General features: G+C 46.0%; 1 protein-coding gene across 1 annotated transcript in view; it reads left to right on the top strand.

Annotated features, from left to right (window-relative positions):
* Positions 1-18,019, top strand: part of Lamc2 (laminin subunit gamma 2) — an 82,004-nt gene that overhangs the window by 29,013 nt on the left and 34,972 nt on the right. The window contains exons 2-4 of the mRNA XM_045141206.1: positions 758-946; positions 11,492-11,627; positions 16,844-16,942. Coding sequence (XP_044997141.1) covers positions 758-946; positions 11,492-11,627; positions 16,844-16,942 — 424 coding nt within the window. The remainder of the gene's footprint in view (positions 1-757; positions 947-11,491; positions 11,628-16,843; positions 16,943-18,019) is intronic.

Genomic DNA, 18,019 nt, shown 5'->3' with positions numbered 1-18,019 from the left:
CGGTGTACAAATCTCCTAGGACATCCTCAGATGGACTTCGCATGATTCTCTACGACACCTGGTTTTGGAAAGGAATCTCAAGGCACAAGTTGGGGGGGTTGAGGGGAGAGGACACTGGTCCAGGCAGTCCTATCAGCATTGACCACTGCTGCAGGAATGAGCACTGTGCATGGATCTTGAATAGTAGACGCCCTCCGTGGTCAGATGGCTGGGTCAGTGTCCATGCTCGACGGCCCCCAGGTCTTTGCAGCCCACAGACTGGTTCTGTTTTGTTGTGTGATGTTTGAAAATGAATTCCTTAGGTCTCTTCAGAAAAGGGGCATGGAGGAGGGAAAGGGTGGTACCAACATGTGATGTTTACATACAAAATATATCCATATCTAATACGAAAAAAAGACATAAAAATAAAATGAATTCCTTGCAGCTATTTCAATCGTGTGTTTTCATGTAAAAAGATATCACTTAAGCTTTGTGTGTTCTCTCAAGGAATTGGACCGTCTGGCCACCCTGAACTTGAGTTCTTCCAGACAACAGGTCCCCATCCCCATCACTGTGCAATAATGGTTCTTGTAAGCACAGCAAGTCTTCATGATTCCCAGGGGACCATCTCACGCCCTTCCCTTCACTGATACTTTAAATTGCTATAGAGTAACCCATGCATAGCTGATCTTAATGATAACCAAATCATGGGGAGAATGTTTGGATTTTTTTGTTTGTTTCTTTCTTTCTGAAAATGTTTTTCTCCCCTCTTCTGCAGTGTGTGATTGCAACGGGAAGTCCCGGCAGTGCGTCTTTGAGCAGGAGCTCCAGCGACAGACGGGCAATGGGTTCCGCTGTCTCAACTGCCAGGACCACACGGACGGTGTCCGCTGCGAGAGGTGCAAGGAAGGCTTCTACCGGCTCCGAGACCGGGACCGATGCCTCCCCTGCAACTGCCACTCCAGAGGTAGCTAGAAAGAACTGCTGACCCTCGAGACAGCTGGGGACCCGCCATGCATGGTCTCTAGCAAGTTCAGTCTGAAAGGACATGCTTCTCTTCCACTGGGGGGGGGGGGGGTGGTGGTGGAAGAAGGCGATACCATTTGGGGCTCTTGGCTTGAATTCTAGTGTTGAGTCATGGTTTTTATTTTACAGTCCTGAGGATTGAACCCAGGGAAGTATTCTACCTCTGAGATGAACCCCATTTTAGTATTCTATAATTTTACTAAGTTACCCAGGGTAGTCTCAAACTCTCATTTCGCCTGCTTCCGTCTAAAAAGTAGCTGGAATTACTGGTACGTTTAGGTATAGAGTCACACTAATTAACATTTTCAGGCAGATGACATTCTTTGACCCGGGGACAAAGGAAAATTAGTCTCTTCCAATAATAGTTCCTCAAACCCATTACCATCATCTATTGTTATTTGGAAAAGGATTAGCTGGGCGTGATGGTGCCCAACTGTAATTCTAGCATGTGGGAGGTTGAGGCAGGATGATTGAGAGCTCAAGGTCATGTTTGACCACACAGAGTTTTACCTGGGCTACATGAGACCCAATCTCTGAAAGAGGAATTCGAAAGGACTTTCTGCTGTGCTAGGTGCCAGCAATATGAAGTGGTACCAATGGAACTGACAGACAACTAAATAATAAGAACAGTGGCTGGGGAAATGGCTCAGTGGTTAAAGGTGCTTGTTTACAAAGTCTGCTGGCCTAGGTTGGATTCCCCACTACCCACATGCACAAAGTGGTACATGCATCTGGAGTCTGTTTGCAGTGGCAAGAGGCTCTGGTGTGCCCATTGACTCTATCTCTCCTCTCTGCTTACAAAAATAAAAAATAAACATATTTTTAAAAATAAATAGCAAGATTAGAGCCATCTTAGAGAGTTGTTTAGTGGTTAAGGTACTTAACCTTAGAAGCCTAAGGACTCAGGTTCAATTCCCTGGAACCCATGTAAGCCAGATGCACATGGTGGCATGTGTGTCTGGAGTTCATTTACAGTGGCTGGAGGCCCTGGTGCATCCATTCTCTCTCTCTCTGATAAATAGATAAATTTAAAAAATGTTTCCCTCAATACTTAAAAAAAAAAAGAGCTGTCAAAGGGGTTGTCAACAGAGAAAATAACAGATTAGAAGCACCCAAGTAGGTGATTGGGTCACAAGAGAGCTAATTGACTTTAAACGTTCCACCCAGGGCTAGGTGTTTGCTGTGCAGAGCCACCCACATGTCTGTGTTCATCACGGGTGGACCGTAAAAGCCCATTAGGAAATGTCGGCAGGAAGAAGCGAGCGGTTCTGTAAAAATGTTGAGCATTTTAAATCCCTTGTGTATGATCTTTCCTGTTATTGTTATTTGCTAGAAAGTGTTAGTGGAACAGCATGATCACCTCTAATCCACTTAGCGTCTCAGTAACTCAGTGGAACCAGTTCACAACTGTAGCTGAAAGAATCTAAAAGCAGGCAGGTTTTGGTGCAGCCCGGAAGAGTTGCTTATGGAGTGTGCCAGGAGCCTTCTGGAAAACTGGAGTGACTGGGGTGACCTGGACCTGTGTCCTATCAATCCACCTCTAGTTCGCCTGTTTGCCTGGCTTGCTATTACCGCGTGATCTGATCTGAACTGCTTTGTTCCAAAACCATCTGGATTTCTCAGTTCTTTCCATGAATCAAAGAACGTTGTCCAAAAATAATAATAATAAAGTTAAATTTAAAAAGCCAGGCGTGGTGGTGCACACCTTTAATCCCAGCACTTGGGAGGCAGAGGTAGGAGGATTGCCGTGAGTTCGAGGCCACCCTGAGGCTCCATAGTGAATTCCAGGTCAGCCTGGGCTAGAGTGAGACCCTACCTTGAAAAGCCAAAAATAAATAAATAAATAAAGAACTTAGTAAAGAAACATTCCTCGACTTTAATGGGCATTTAGCCTCGCAGAGGAGCCCAGGATCCTCACAGAATGTGAGGCTTCACTGTGAGTCACTGGAGGTGGGTCACCCAGCAAGGTGGTCGGTGAGGGTGTAATTAGAGACTTGGTGGGTCCTCCTGGAAAGCCCAGCCTGAGACAAGGTTGTAATTCCAGAAGAGACAAGGAACTTGCTTCTGAACAAAGAGAGAGGGTAAGGAAGGGCTTGACATCTCGTGTTTCTCTGTGTGTTCTTGGAGCTCGTCCAGCACACGGATCCTGACGAGTGGCGGGAGGTGGAAGAGCCCACAGAGCTTTGTGTCTGGTATGACAGCCAGCATGCGACATGCTAATTCTACAGGTCCTTTTTTGCTGGGCTCATCCAGTAATTAATTGACCCTCACAAGTAACCTTCTGAAGAGGGTATTGCTTGTTTTCTTGTGTTTTACAAATGAGGAGGATCTCAGGCAGAGGAGGAAAACCTGTGCAAAGTTGCCGAGCGAAGTGGCAGGGCAAGGATTCGAGGCCAGGTCTGCTGACACGTCATAGAGGATAGTGGTGGGTGAGGGATCCAGGCTGGCCTGGGTTCAAGTCTTGTCGGTTTGGCCACCAGTGAGTTCCTCAGGGCACGTGCTGCCGTTCCATGTGTGGCAAATGAAGGCAGCATCAGGAATGATCCCCAATGTGGTCACAGATTTTGGACTTTGCATTGATTTTGTGCTTATTTTTAAATATTTTATTTATTTACTTATTTGTGTGTGAGAGAGACAGAGAGAAGAGAAGAGAAGAGAAGAGAAGAGAAGAGAAGAGAAGAGAAGAGAAGAGAGAATGGGCATGCCCAGGCCTCTGACTATAGTTTTCAAGCACCTAGCATATGTGAGACACTGAATCTAGGCACTTTGTAGATTTTAGCTCAAAGCCTTATAACTGCCCTACAAGGTCCATGTTGTTATCCTCACCTCAAGGAAGAGATGCTTAAGCAGCCTGCCCAGAAATGCACAGTGAGAAATACCACAGCTGGTGTCTCAGTTGTGATCTGTTGGCCCTCAAAGAGAGAGCTATTTTGTAGTCCTTCAACTTCCTCTTGAGCAGTATTTGTAGGTAGAGTCCCATTGAGTGCTGTGTTCCTGGGGGCAATGGCAAGTATTGTCATAAGAGTTTCACATCATCTAGAAACATCAGCATCAAAACATTAAACAATGAGGGGCTGGAGAGATGGCTCAGTGGTTCAAGGTACTTGCTTGCAAAGACTGATGGCATGGGATCGATTCCCCAGTACCCATGTAAAGCCAGATGCACAGTGTGGCACATGTATCTGGAGTTCATTTGCAATGGCAGGAGGCCCTGGTGTACTCATATTCTCTCTCTCTCTCTCTCTCTCTCTCTCTCTGTCTCTTCCTCCCCATCCTTTCTGTCTTCCCCTCTCATAAATAAACAAACAAATAATCAAGCAAATAAATAAAGTGTATTAGAAAATTAAACAGTTGAGGCTGATGTAACTCAGTGGTCAAACACTTGCCTAGTAAGCATAAGGCCCTGGTTCAATCCTCAGTGCCACTCAAAAGTAAATACATAAAAGATTAAACAAGCCTCTTGCCTGCTGAATGTGAATTCTAAGTCTCCGCATGACTTAGTATCTATTGCCTCTTAAACTTTTCGAACAAAGAATATTTATCTTTGTGCAATCACACTTAATATCTCCCAGAAGAATATTTTCTAGAATACAGTTGGGGGCTATTTGGGCCAAACCCAAAGCAAAGTACAGTCTTCCCTACCTCATAAGAATAGTCATTTCTGAAAATACGGCAGATAATTTTCTGAAGTTGGAAGTATAATTACCATTAATTTGCATGGGAAAAAATATGATTCTAGATCCTCAAATCAACACCCATCTATGTTATTTTAAACACACACACACAAATAAATAAACACCAACATTCATTATAGCACTAGTATTTCTTCTATTATTTATTATGTGTTATTATTTATCAGCACATAATTCTAAAAGTAATTTTCCTTCTTAGCCCTGTCTGCTGACCATTTATCTAGCAGTATGTAGGGCAGTTTTTTTTTTTAATTTATTTATTTGAGAGCGACAGACACAGAGAGAAAGACAGATAGAGGGGGAGAGAGAGAATGGGCGCGCCAGGGCTTCCAGCCTCTGCAAACGAACTCCAGACGCGTGCGCCCCCTTGTGCATCTGGCTAACGTGGGACCTGGGGAACTGAGCCTCGAACCGGGGTCCTTAGGCTTCACAGGCAAGCGCTTAACCGCTAAGCCATCTCTCCAGCCCCCTGTAGGGCAGTTTTTAACCTCTGAACCACCTCCCAAATTATTTGTTTCTACGTGTGTGTATAGGCACACTAGGGCTTCTTGCCACCGCAGAAGGACACTAGACACTTGTATCATTTTTTGAGTCTGACTTATGTGGGTAGCTGGGGAATTGAATTGCCTCCAGCAAGCAGGCAAATGACTTTAACCCAGAACCATCTTCCCAGCCCAGGGCAGTTTTAAATACCAAACCCAGCCGCCTTTCTTCCTCCTTGTCTGTTGCCTTAGCTTCTGAAAACTGTCCACCCTCCTCTGGCCCTGACCCTCTCAGATCTCTCCTCTTGGCTTCTAGTGCTGGGCTCCTCCCTGTCTTGGCTTTCCACCATCTGATTACCCTTGCCCTTAATTGATGGGGTTCTATTTCTGTTCACGACCCTTTCCCTCTTCTTCGTCACGCACAGAGTGATCTAACGGTTCCTGTGGCTTCCGCTCCAGCCTGGGTGCTGGGGGTGTCCTGTGTCTTCATCCCTAGTCTCGTTCTGGTGCTCCATGAGAGCATTTCTACCTGGATATGCCACTAGAGAGTCAAGATCACTTGTACAAAACTGAACTCAGCCAGGCGCGGTGGCTCACGCCTTTAATCCCAGCACTTGGGAGGCAGAGGTAGAGGTAGGAGGATCACCGTGAGTTCTACTCTGAGACTACAGTGAATTCCAGGGCAGCCTGGGCTAGAGTGAGACCCTATATTGAACAAAACTAAAAAAAAAAAAAACCCCAACCTGAACTGATGATTCAGCCCGATGCCCCTCCTTGCAGAGTGTATCATAGTCAGCCCCTTGTACACTCTGGGGGACATGGGTGTCACCCCTGTGGTCCTCTCTCTCACCATCCATAGCCCACAAGGCTTCCCCATGTTCTGTATCCACGGTGGCTCTCACAACATCTCCTCCTCTCCTCTTCCAGACTCCCTGGATCCAGCCCATCGTGGCACAGACGGGTCCTCAGTGGCTTTCCCTGTCCAAGCCATGGCTGTCTGGCTGCTTTTCTAAACCGCAGCTCTGCTCTTCTCCTGGTCCCACTGGACTGGTGTGTGCTCTGTTCTCCAAATAAGTATCTGTTACCCAGCTGTGAACTTTGATTTCATTATGAAATAGTGTAACCTAACATATAGTAAGTGCCTAACTCAGTATCTCACATATACTAGATGCTAAAAAAAAAAAAAAAAAAGTGTCAAGCTGGGTGTGGTGGCGCACGCCTTTAATCCCAGCACTCGGGAGGCAGAGGTAGGAGGATTGCCTTGAGTTCCAGGCCACCCTGAGACTACATAGTGAATTCCAGGTCAGCCTGGACCAGTGTGAAACCCTACCTGGAAAAACTTTATATAAAAAGAAAAGTCAAGAGCTGGAGAGGTGTTCAGCAGTTAAAGACTTTTGCTTGCAAAGCCTGATGGCCCAGGTTTGAGTCTCCAGTTCCCACATCAAGCCAAATGCATGAAATGGCACACGTGTCTGGAGTTTGTTTTGTAGTGGCAGGAGGCCCTGGTGTACCCATTCTCACTCTCTCTCAAATAAGTCAATAACAATTTAAAGTCAGGTGTGGTGGTGCATGCCTTTAATCCCAGCACTCGGGAGGCAGAGGTAGGTGGATCACGGTGAGTTCAAGGCCACCCTGAGACTACATTGTGAGCTCTAGGTCAGCCCCAGGTCAGCCTGGGCTAGAGTGAGAACCTGCCTTGGAACACACCCCCCAAAAAAAAAACTTTAAAAAATATCACCTGTCCTGTTATCACTGAAGACCTCTTCCAGGATAGCAAAGGTGAAATGGAGATGCTTGCAGATTAACTGTAGATGTAGCTAACTTATTTCATGCTCCACAGGCCAGGTAAAGTCCATTTTTTTTTTAAATTTATTTTTTATTTATTTATTTGAGAGTGACAGAGAAAGAGGCAGAGAGCAAGAGAGAGAATGGGCGCGCCAGGGCCTCCAGCCACTGCAAACAAACTCCAGACGCCTGCGCCCCCTTGTGCATCTGGCTAACGTGGGTCCTGGGGAATCGAGCCTCGAACCGGGGTCCTTAGGCTTCACGGGCAAGTGCTTAACCGCTATGCTATCTCTCCAGCCCAAGTCCATTTTTTCATTGCCTTTATTGGTCTGAATTCTACCGGCTAGTGGTGTTCAAATCCCACAGAAAGAGCGGGCTGTACTAGCTCACATTGGAAGTACAGTCCCTGAGGGCAGGGCTGGAGGATTCCTTTGAAGTCAGGGACAGCCTATTTAGTGAGACCCTGTCTCAAAACAAACAAACAAACAATAAATGATGGATTAAATTAACATGTAGAGATTGGTCTGCAGTCTCATGGCCTTATACATGGGTTGCCTAATTATCACAGCGATTTTGGGCAGTTTCAGGGAAATGATTAAAGGTCACCTTGCTAGTCTTCCACCTCAGCTAAACACGTCTCACTTGTAGCCCTCTCTCAACTTCAGTATCTCTTCCCTCTTCCTTGGCATGCACATGTCAATCCAGCAGGCGTCTGGGGACCTTCTTTGTATTGAGGTCCAGCAGGTGACCTGGGCAGTAAAGCCAGCCAAGGACTGGATCAAGGATGGAAGGGATATGTGTGTGTGTGTGTGTGTGTGTGTGTGTGTGTGTGTGTGTGTGTGTGTATGTATGTATATATGTATTTTAAGGGTAGGATCTCACTCTAACCCAGGCTAGCCTAGAATCATGCTACCCTTCTACCTCAGCCTCCTTAGTGATACCATTATAGGCACAGAACCACACCCGGGATTAATATTTTAAATACAGCAGTCAGAAAAGATTTTCTAGGAAGTGACATTAAATTTTACCTGAGTGCTGCAAATGAGCCAACCAGAGGAAGTTTGGGAGAAGAGCATTCCAGCCAGCGAGGGTACGAGAGGAGAGGAGGAGGTAAATGCTGGCAGGCAGGATATGGAGTTTGCATGTGATTGCTGCTTCTAGTTTGGGATGGGGGTTAAAGAAAATGTATTCCGAGTGGCAGTCTTATAAAGTGTGCCGGGCCTTGGAGAGGCAAGGATGGAGGTGCAATGTGAGGCAGGGTCTAGGTGAGAGAAGACGGAAGCTTGAACCGGTGTAGTGGAAAGGCAAGTGGTTAGAAGTGGTGGAATTTCACCTGGGCGCACATTTCGTCCTCCCTGATCCCTTCTCAAATTCTACCCACAGAGTTACCGTATCAGCCTAGGTGTCCATCAACATGGATGAAGGAAATGTGTATCCACACTGGAGCTGTACTGGGCCATAAAAAAAGAATGAAATTGGGCTTGGAGAGATGGCTCAGCAGTTAAGGTGCTTGCCTACAAAGCCTAGGGACCCAGGTTCGATTGCTCAGTACCCATGAAAGCCTGGTGCACAAAGTGGTGCATGTGTCTAGAGTTCGTTTGCAGTGCCTGGAGGCCCTAGTGCACCCATTCCCTTCCTCCCTCCCTCCCTCCCTCTCTCTCTTTCTTTCATAAATAAATAAAATATTTTAAAAATCTTTTAGGGATAGCAAGTGAGAGAGAGAGAGACAGAGGGAGAGAGAGAATTGGTGTGCCAGAGCCTCAGCCTCTGCAATTGAACTCGAGATGCTTGTGTCACGTAGTGTGCATATGGGACCTTGTGCTTGCCTCACCTTTGTGCGTCAGGCTTACGTGGGATCTGGAGAGTGGAACAGGGTCCTTAGGCTTCGCAAGCAAGAGCCTTAACCACTAAGCAATCTCTCTAGCCTATATATATAATTTTGAGGGGGTTGAGGTAGAGTCTCACTGTAGCTCAGCCTGGCCTGGAATTCACTCTGTATTCTCAGGGTGGCCTCAAACTCATGGCAATCCTTCTACCTCTGCCTCCCAAGTGCTGGGATTAAAGGCGTGCACCACCACATCCGGCTTAAAGTATTTTTTAAAAGAATGAAATTGTATCACTTGTAGAAAAATGGGTAGACTTGGAGATCATTGTATTAAACAAAATTAGAAGGACCCAGAAAGACAAATATTGTAACATTTTCTCTCACATGTGGAAACTAGATTAGATGTACACACACAATGTTTAAATATTTTATTTGTTCATTTGAGAGAGAGAGAAAGAGGCAGATTGAATGGGCATGCCAGGGCCTCTAGCTCCTGCAAATGAACTCCAGACACATTTGCCACCTTGTGCATCTGGCTTACTTGAGTGCTGGGGAATTGAACCTGGGTTCTTAAGCTTCCCAGGCAAGTACTTTAACTACTAAGCTATCTTTCCCAGCCTCCTCCACACTTTTCTCTTCACTATTTTTTTTTGAGGTAGGGTCTCTCTCTAGACCAGGCTGACCTGGATTCACTATGCAGTCTTAGGTTGGCCTCGAACTCATAGTGATCCTCCTACCTCTGCCTCCCGAGTGTTGGGATTAAAGGTGTGCGCCACCATGACCGGCTCCACACACATAGTAAAAAAAAACTTTTTTAGTTGACAACTTCCATAATTATAGACAATAACCCATGGTAATTGCCTCCCTCCCCCTACTTTCCCCTTTGCAACTCCATTCTCCATTATAGCTCTCCCCTCTCTCAATCTGTCTCTCTTATATTTTGATGTCATCATCTTTTCCTCATGTTATGATGGTCTTGGGTAGGTTGTGTCAGGCACCACAAGGTCATGGACATCTAGGCCTTTTTGTGTCTGGAGGAGCACATTGTCAGGGTTCTTCCTTTGGCTCTTACAGTCTTTCCACCACCTCTTCCTCGATGGACCCTGAGCCTTGGAAGGTGCAGGAAAATAGAATAGGGAACTATTTGGGAAGAAGACTAGTGGAAAGGGAGAGAGGACAAGAGAAGGTGGTCTGGTAGCCTAAGTATATGATAGGCTTGAACAGAACGTCTCTGAGATCTGTTGCCATGTACAACGAATACATACTAATTTTAAAAAACCAACACTGCATGATAAGGCAAGTACTCTAAGGCACTAATCCAGTCACTTAGGTGACACTCCCTAAGAATGGCGCAGGTGGAGACATTAGTGGCTAAGGCCTCTTTCTTAAAGAACCAAAATTATTTGAGAGAGAAGAAGAAGAGAGAGAAAGGGAGAGAGAGAGAATGGGTATGCCAGGGCTTCTAGCCACTGTAAACAAACTCCAGATGCATGTGTCACCTTGTACATCTGGTTCACATGGGTACTGGGGACTTGAACCTTGGTCCTTAGGCTTCATAGGCAATCACGCCAACAGCTAAGCCAGCTAAGCTTTTTCTCCAGCCCCTAAGACCTTTTTATTTATTGATTGATTGGTTTTTCAAGGTAGCATCTCACTCTGGCCCAGGCTGACCTAAATACATAGTCTCAGGGTGGCCTTGAACTCACGGCGATCCTCCTACCTCTGCCTCACAAGTGCTGGGATTAAAGGTGTGTACCACCACATCTGGCTCCTAAGACCTTTTTCTGTGCTTTAAAAAATTACATCATCCAAGCAAAAAGATGGCTCTTGCTGCCTAGCTATCAGAGAAGTGTCCCTCACCTGATGGTTGACATGCTCATTCATGGATTTGTGGCAATCCCCCTGCCTCAGCCTCTGGGATGGGATTATAGGTAAGCACCACCGTGCCCTGCTTTTGATGAGCCTTTTTTTTTCTCTTTCTTTTTTTTTTTTAAAGCAGTACACTATATGTTTCCTAATGTCCAACCAGAGCAAATGTATCAATCAAATGCCTTTCTGAGTCATTTTCCTTTCTTCTGTGAAACATCATCAGCTGTCAAAGTGTCCTGTACTGGGCAGAGGACTCAGATGGTGTGAAATAATTGTTAAAGGCAGCCAGTGGTGTATAATGCACTACCATCAGAAGTGGTCACTTCTTTTTTTTCTTTTTCTTTTTTGTTTTTTTGAGGTAGAGTCTTGCTCTAGCCCAAGCTAATCTAGAATTTACTGTGTAGTGTCAGGGTGGCTTCGAACTCACAGCGATCCTCCTACCTCTGCCTCTCTAGTGCTGGGATGAAAGGCGTGCGCCACCACGCCTGGCATGGAGTGGTCATTTCTTTTTCAAAAAAAATTTTTTTTTGTTGTTGTTTATTCTTATTTATTTGAGTGCAACAGAGAGAGAAAGAGGAAGAGAGAGAGAGAGAGGGAGGGAGAGAATGGACGCACCAGGGCCTCCAGCCACTGCAAATGAACTTCAGACACGTGTGCCGCCTTGTGCATCTGGCTAACGTGGGTCCTGGGGAATCCAGCCTCGAACCGGGGTCCTTAGGCTTCACAGACAAGTGCTTAACCACTAAGCCACCTCTCTAGCCCGAGTGGTCATTTCTTAATGCCTGATAAGTGTTTCCTTTTTTCCTTCCCTCCCCCACCCCTGTGTGTTACAGGTTCTCTCAGCGCCAGATGCGACAACTCTGGACAGTGCAGCTGTAAGCCAGGTGTGACGGGACTCAGATGTGACCGGTGTCTGCCAGGCTTCCACACCCTCACTGACGCTGGGTGCAGCCACAACCAGAGACGACCGTAAGCACAGGCACCTCACCGTTGCCATTCCTCCTGGGAACACTGACCATCATCTACCACTGGCCACTCCTTTTACTCACGGAGCACACGGGGTGCCACACACTGTTGAGTTTGTCATATGAGTTATCTAGTTTAGTCCTCAGGCTAACCCTAAGAGACCCGGCTTGTCATTATACTCACTTTAGTGGGAAATTTAAATCAAGAAAAATTAAGTTGGCCAATTTATTGGTGAGGGTGGATCTGTTTTTGAAATCCATCAGTTTGGCTTCTGGATCTGTGTTTTTCAGCCTGACATTTGTCTCCCTTAATGAAGTAGGACAGAAGGACAGAGTCTGCCATGTTCTAACCTGGGACCCATTTTGAACTCAGTGCATTTTGGTATAGAGGAACTTTTCTGCATAATCTTGGTACTGTTTAGATTGAACGTCCTTAATCCTTTATAAAATTCTTTTTTTTTTTTTTGAGGAAGATGGAGAATACATTATAAGTCACATAGCCAATTACAGAGATGCAGAATTGAGGGATGGGAACAGGAGCTTGGCAGTGAAGAATTATCTAGAAAGGGACTGGGAAAATTACTGAGGCCAAGGGAAAACCTGAAGAAGCCCTGTGGACTTCCCCACGCCACCTGCTTAATATCTCCTCTTCTAGACTCGATCTGATCTTAGTTATTGCTTTCCTCAATTAATCTGTTGTTAGTTACTTGCTTTAAATTGACTCGAACCATCACCATGTTAGAGCTGAGGGTGACACCTCTGATGTGTGCCATGAGGGGAACATTTGTCAAATCCTCAGACCACTGATTGCTTCCTCGCATCCAGTCACCCATTCCCATACTTCGACCCACAGATGGTCTTCAAGCTTGATCTTCAGGGAAGTAAAATTAAGACTTGTTTACCCATTTTCACGTGTGGCTGTCTCATGAATAAACATTCTTTCTCATAAAACCCATCTTTTCAGTGATGGCCATCCAGCATGGCGGGCAAAATAGGCCTGTTTCAGTCACGATTTGGCATGCCAGTCAGGAACATGTCCACATGGGACTCTGGTCAGTAGCTCGTTGCCCACTTCTGGTATCGAGAGCATGTCCAAGTGTCCAGGCGGCTGCCCGAGCCACTTGTGCCAGGGACTGTTCCCAAGACATAATCTGTTGGCTTGTCACTGCTAACCTTCCATGTGTAACTTGACTTTAGCAATAGAGAGACAGCACCTGGGTTAGGAAGGTCAGAAAGCTGACTTTTGGTGAGTCTCCTTCCCTCCCTTCCTCCCTCCCTCCCTCTCTCTCCCTCCATATCTATCTCTCTCTCTCTCTCTCTCTCTCTCTCTCTCTCTCTCACACACACACACACACACACACACACACACACACACACACACAATGTAGCCCAGGCTAGCCTCAAACTCATGATCCTTCGGTTTTACCCTCTAGAGTCACAATACCCAGTTTATAAAATCCTATTTCTTCTTCCCTCTGGCTGGGCTTTCATCATAAGGGTCCTGCTTTGGGGACAGAGATATCAAGGAGGTATTAAAGGCTTTTCCACTGACAGATGTTCTCTTGGTTTCTGGGGTCTAGTTCTGTCTGCTGCATCACTAATGCAAATGTGTAGACTGGCCACATCTGCATTCTGAAACAATGGGCAGTGTGAATTTGTCTGCACACACGCCCCATCGGATCGCCTTCTCAAAGACTGGCAACCTTAAACCCCGGAATCCACGGGAAGGAAAAGGATGATAATGTTCTATAATGCTGTGTGGCTATGATATTGTTTAGGCTATGGCGAAAAAAAAAAATGATGTGAAGCTGGGCGTGGCAGCACACACCTTTAGTCCCAGTGCTTGGGAGGTAGAGGTAGGAGGATCGCCATGAGTTCGAGGCCACCCTGAGACTCTGTAGTGAATTCCAGGTCAGCCTGGGCTAGAGTGAGACCCTACCTTGAAAAACCAAAAAAAAAAAAAAAAAAAAAAAAAAAGAAAGAAAACAGTGAAAATGGGACAGGCCCAATAACATCCCTTCCTCACTGCCCACATTTCCAGCTCCTTGCCAGCTAGGCTCTTCCCTGGGACTTGGACTGTGTTAGCTGTCATTGCTTACTCTCTGTCCTCTGAGCCTCTGCATAGATCATTCCCTCCTAGCCTTTTCCCTGACGCTCTTAGATCATCTTCAGTGCCCTCCCCTAAAGCCTAACTCCCTTTTTGCCTTTTTAAAATTAATTATTATTTTTGTTTTGTTTTGTTGGGTCTTGTTCTAGTCCAGGCTAATGTGGAATTCACTATGTAGTCTCAGGATGGCCTTGAACTAACAGTGATCTTCCTACCTCTGCCTCCCAGTGCTGGGTTTAAAGGCATGCGCCACCACGCCCAGCTTAATATTTTTGAAATTAGCTCATAAAGTAGCAAGTTTCCTCATGGCATTTTTCATACTTAGTTTTAGTGGATTCTTTCCCCACCATCTCCCGGCCTCCCTTTCTCGGTTGTACCTTTTCGTCCTTGGTATTCCCCTTTTTCATATCACATGCGTCCTATTTTCCTCTCTAGCACTTTCCTTTAAAGCTCCTTTTCTTCCCCATCCCATGGGCCCCTTTCTAGTCTTTCTGCCTCTTCCCATGCTTATTCCCACCAAAATACACATATTTAATGACTAGAAGCTAGGATCCACGTATGAGAGTGAGAATGTGTCTTTCTGAGTCTGAGTTACCTCAGTTAATATAGTGTTTTCCAGTTCCATCCATCTTCCTGAAAGTTCCTCCTTTATGGCTGAATAAAATTCCATTGTGTATATGCACCATGTTTTGATGGACACCCAGGCTGGTTTCATTTCCTAGCTAATGTGAATGTACATGCAATGAACATGGATATGCAAGTGACTCTGTAGTAAGATATAGAGTCCTTTGAAGATACGGGTATACATGTGTATGTGTATGCACACACACACACACACACACACACAGAGAGAGAGAGAGAGAGAGAGAGAGAGAGAGAGAGAGAGAGACATACATATGTATGCAGGCATGATATAGCTGGGTCAAACAATTTTATTTTTGGTCTTCCAAAAGCCTTCACACTGATTGCCATCGTGGCTTCATAGCCATTTAAAAACATGAAGTTGAGCATGGGACTGCTCTTCCCAGTCACCTGTGAGCTTCTTTTCCCACCCTGAATGAGACAAGAACTTCTCATGGAGCCAATGGGGAGGATCCTACAGGATCTCCACGTGGCCCCACTCAGATTTGTTATCACTCTCCTGGCTCCCCCAGTCCAGCCAGAGCAGCTGGCCTGCCTACCTTCACCAGAGCCAGTGTGAGTGGCTTTGCCCAGCCTTGGGCACCCTTCCTTCTGCAGAGCCATGCAGCGCTTCTTGAGGCTCCACACCTCGACATCCTCCTCTCCCAGGACCCTCCCTCTCTCCCCAGCCCTACAGTCTCACTCTCCTTCTCCTTTATAGCTCTCGTTTTCTATGCTCACTTGTCCGTTCCTCCCACTGGACTGTGAGCCCTCCTATGGCCTTGTCTTGTTTGCCAGTGCTGGGAGGAAGCTGTCGAGGAGGGTTCCAGCTTGGCTGCAGCTGTTGTACTTCATGGCTCTTGCTGTTCATGTTCCTGTCCCAACTCAAGTCTTCAAGGATGGGAGCTAGTCCCTGCTTATCTCCCGATGCCTAGCTCGTAGCACAGTAGGTATTGAGCTTGTGCATGTCAGGTGGTCCGGCTGAACAGTGATGAAACAGCCAAGGCAGGAAGGAGGCCATGGATGACTGGATAGATGGAGCATTGCTTGGGCTGGAAGATGAGGAAGGAATCAAGCAGGCTCCACGTTTGGGCAGGATTTGGGTGAGATCATAGGGCAGTCAGGGAAGGAACAATGTTCATATTTTTTGTAAGTGAAAATAAAAGTTCTTTAAGGACAGCGAGTGTATTTGGTTAGCAGCAAAGAGACAACAATCTTAGTTTTAGTCTGAAGAGATAAATACATGATTGTGCACAAAATGAATGACAGAGAGACCAGGCCAAAATCAGATGCAAACACTGATACCTTCACTGAGAAAAACAGAGTAAAAGTTAAAGTCCAGCAGTTCTGCTCCTAAATAAATCCAAAATAAATAAAGAGTATGTATCTGCACAAAAACTTGTATACAGGGCTGGAGAAATGGCTTAGTAGTTAGACGTTTGCCAGCGAAGCCAAAGGACCCAGGTTCGATTCCCCAGGATCCACGTGAGCCAGATGCACAAGGTGGCACATGTGTCTAGAGTTCATTTACAGTGGGTGAAGGCCCTGGCATGCCCATTCTCTCTGTCTTTCTGTCTGTCTGTCTCTCCTTCTCTTTCTCAAATAAATAAATAAAAACAAATAAAAAATTAAAAAAATTAAAATATCAAAAAGTTGTATACAGATGTTCATGGGAGCATTATTTCATTGTAGCTAAAAACTAAAAACAACCCAAATGCCCATCAGCTGATGAATGGATAAATGAAATATGGTGTCTCCATCAAGTGGGATTTTATTCAGCTGTCAGAAGAATATATGATCCTTGACACGGCATGTACAGGCCTTGAGGACATAACAAGTGAAAGAAATCTGTCACCAACGGCCGCATGTGACGTGGTTTGAATGATGAGTCTCAAGAGAAAGAAAGATTAGTGGCTTCACAGGGCCGGGGTGGGACTAGAGGGTGGAAATTGTGTCATTCTGAGGAATACAGGGTTTCTTTTTGGAGTGCTGAAGATTGTCATCTGTGGTGATGGTTGTATAACTCTGAGACTACAGATCATTACCTTATATGGGTGAACTTCACTGCCTGTGAGTTGTAATCTCAGAGGTATTTCCATAAGAAAGAACTGAACAGACAAAATAGGTAGATGCACCCAGTATAATAAAGTACATATTGCTGAATTGAACTATGTAGAATTACACTATAAATCTTTAAGAAATAGAAGCCAAGTGAGCAGTCAACCCAACTAGACAGTTTAATGAGGAACTCGGCTTCCATGTTGGCACAAGCCTCTTATTAGGGATAGGTACCAAAGGGTTTATGAATTGGCTGCTGGCCTCAGGCCACACTGTAAGGCACTGGCATGGACGGTTGAATCCGTAAAAGTTCAAATTTCCGTGAAGGTGTCGCTCAATGTGGCATTGCTTTGCTCATGGGCAGCTGGTCTTTGTGGGTACAGTTGGGAAGCATCTGGAAATTCATTGCTAATCTTCTCTTTCTTCTTTTCCAGAGACTCCAAGTGTGACTGTGACCCTGTGGGCATCTCAGGGCCCTGTGACTCTGGCCGCTGTGTCTGCAAACCAGCCGTCACCGGAGAACGCTGTGACAGGTCTGTGGGAACCATGTCCTTACAGACAAGAGGGAGAGTCCTTTGGCAACTGCCATAAGAATTAATCCCTCAAATGCAATTAGGGGAAATGGATACTGAACAAATGTGGACCACTTTTTGTTCTCTGTTCACACAAACTAGGCTTTTAAAAATGTAGCTGAAGGGTTGAGGAGATATCTCAGTCAGTGAAGGGCTTGCTTTACAGACATCATGAGGGCCCGAGTTTGATCCTGAGAATCCACCTAAGGCCAGACATGGTGGCCTGCATCCGTTATCCCAGCGCCCGGGGAGGCGGAGACAGAAGGATCACTGGCCAGCTGTTCTAGCCTCGTTGGCAAGTTTCAAGCCAAGGAGAGACTTTGTCTCAAAAATAAATAAATAAATAAAAGTGGACTGTATTCCTAAGGCATTACACACCAAAGGTTGTCCTCTTATGTTCCTATACAAAAAACAACAACAACAACAACAACAACAAAACAGATCTGCATGCACACCCCTACACATGCATGGAAAAAAATGCAGCTGAGCATCCATCCCACATTCATTGCAGTCTATATCTGCTCGGGGCCCCTTTTCTTTCTTTTCAGTGTAACAGAGGCAGAGCCCCAGCAAGTCCCCTTGTCTCGCCAGCTGGCTGTGAATCCCAGGTGCCTGGATGCAAGGTGCTATGCTATAATGGGAACACATGCTCTAAGTTGGTCTTGGCAAATGCCTGGCCTCATTAAACATGTTGGGAAAATCCTTGTTAACAGGGAATAAATATCATAGTATATGGCCATATATAACCATCGTGCACTGAAAAGGACCTGCCGTAGGGAAGGGAGGTCGGTGACGTGCACACACATGAACTGGGACATGCCGTATGAGCCTTTGGCCCTGAGCCATGCTGGGGCAGGCGGGGCGGCGTGGAGCCGGTCGCCCTCAGTTGCTGCCGCAGGACATTCCTTAAGTACAAATTGTGCTCAGACTAGACGCTCTCCCCGCCCCTCCTCCGTGGTCGTGAGCAGAGGGGCTGTGTGGCCCCCCAGGTAAAAACTTCCTCCTTGTTTCCTTAGAAGTACAGAAAGCAGCTCTTTG

Source organism: Jaculus jaculus, chromosome 1 (genome assembly GCF_020740685.1).
Source record: "Jaculus jaculus isolate mJacJac1 chromosome 1, mJacJac1.mat.Y.cur, whole genome shotgun sequence".
Classification (NCBI taxonomy): Eukaryota; Metazoa; Chordata; class Mammalia; order Rodentia; family Dipodidae; genus Jaculus; species Jaculus jaculus.
Note: the sequence above shows the minus strand (reverse complement) of the source record. Positions and strands in the feature narration are given on the sequence as shown.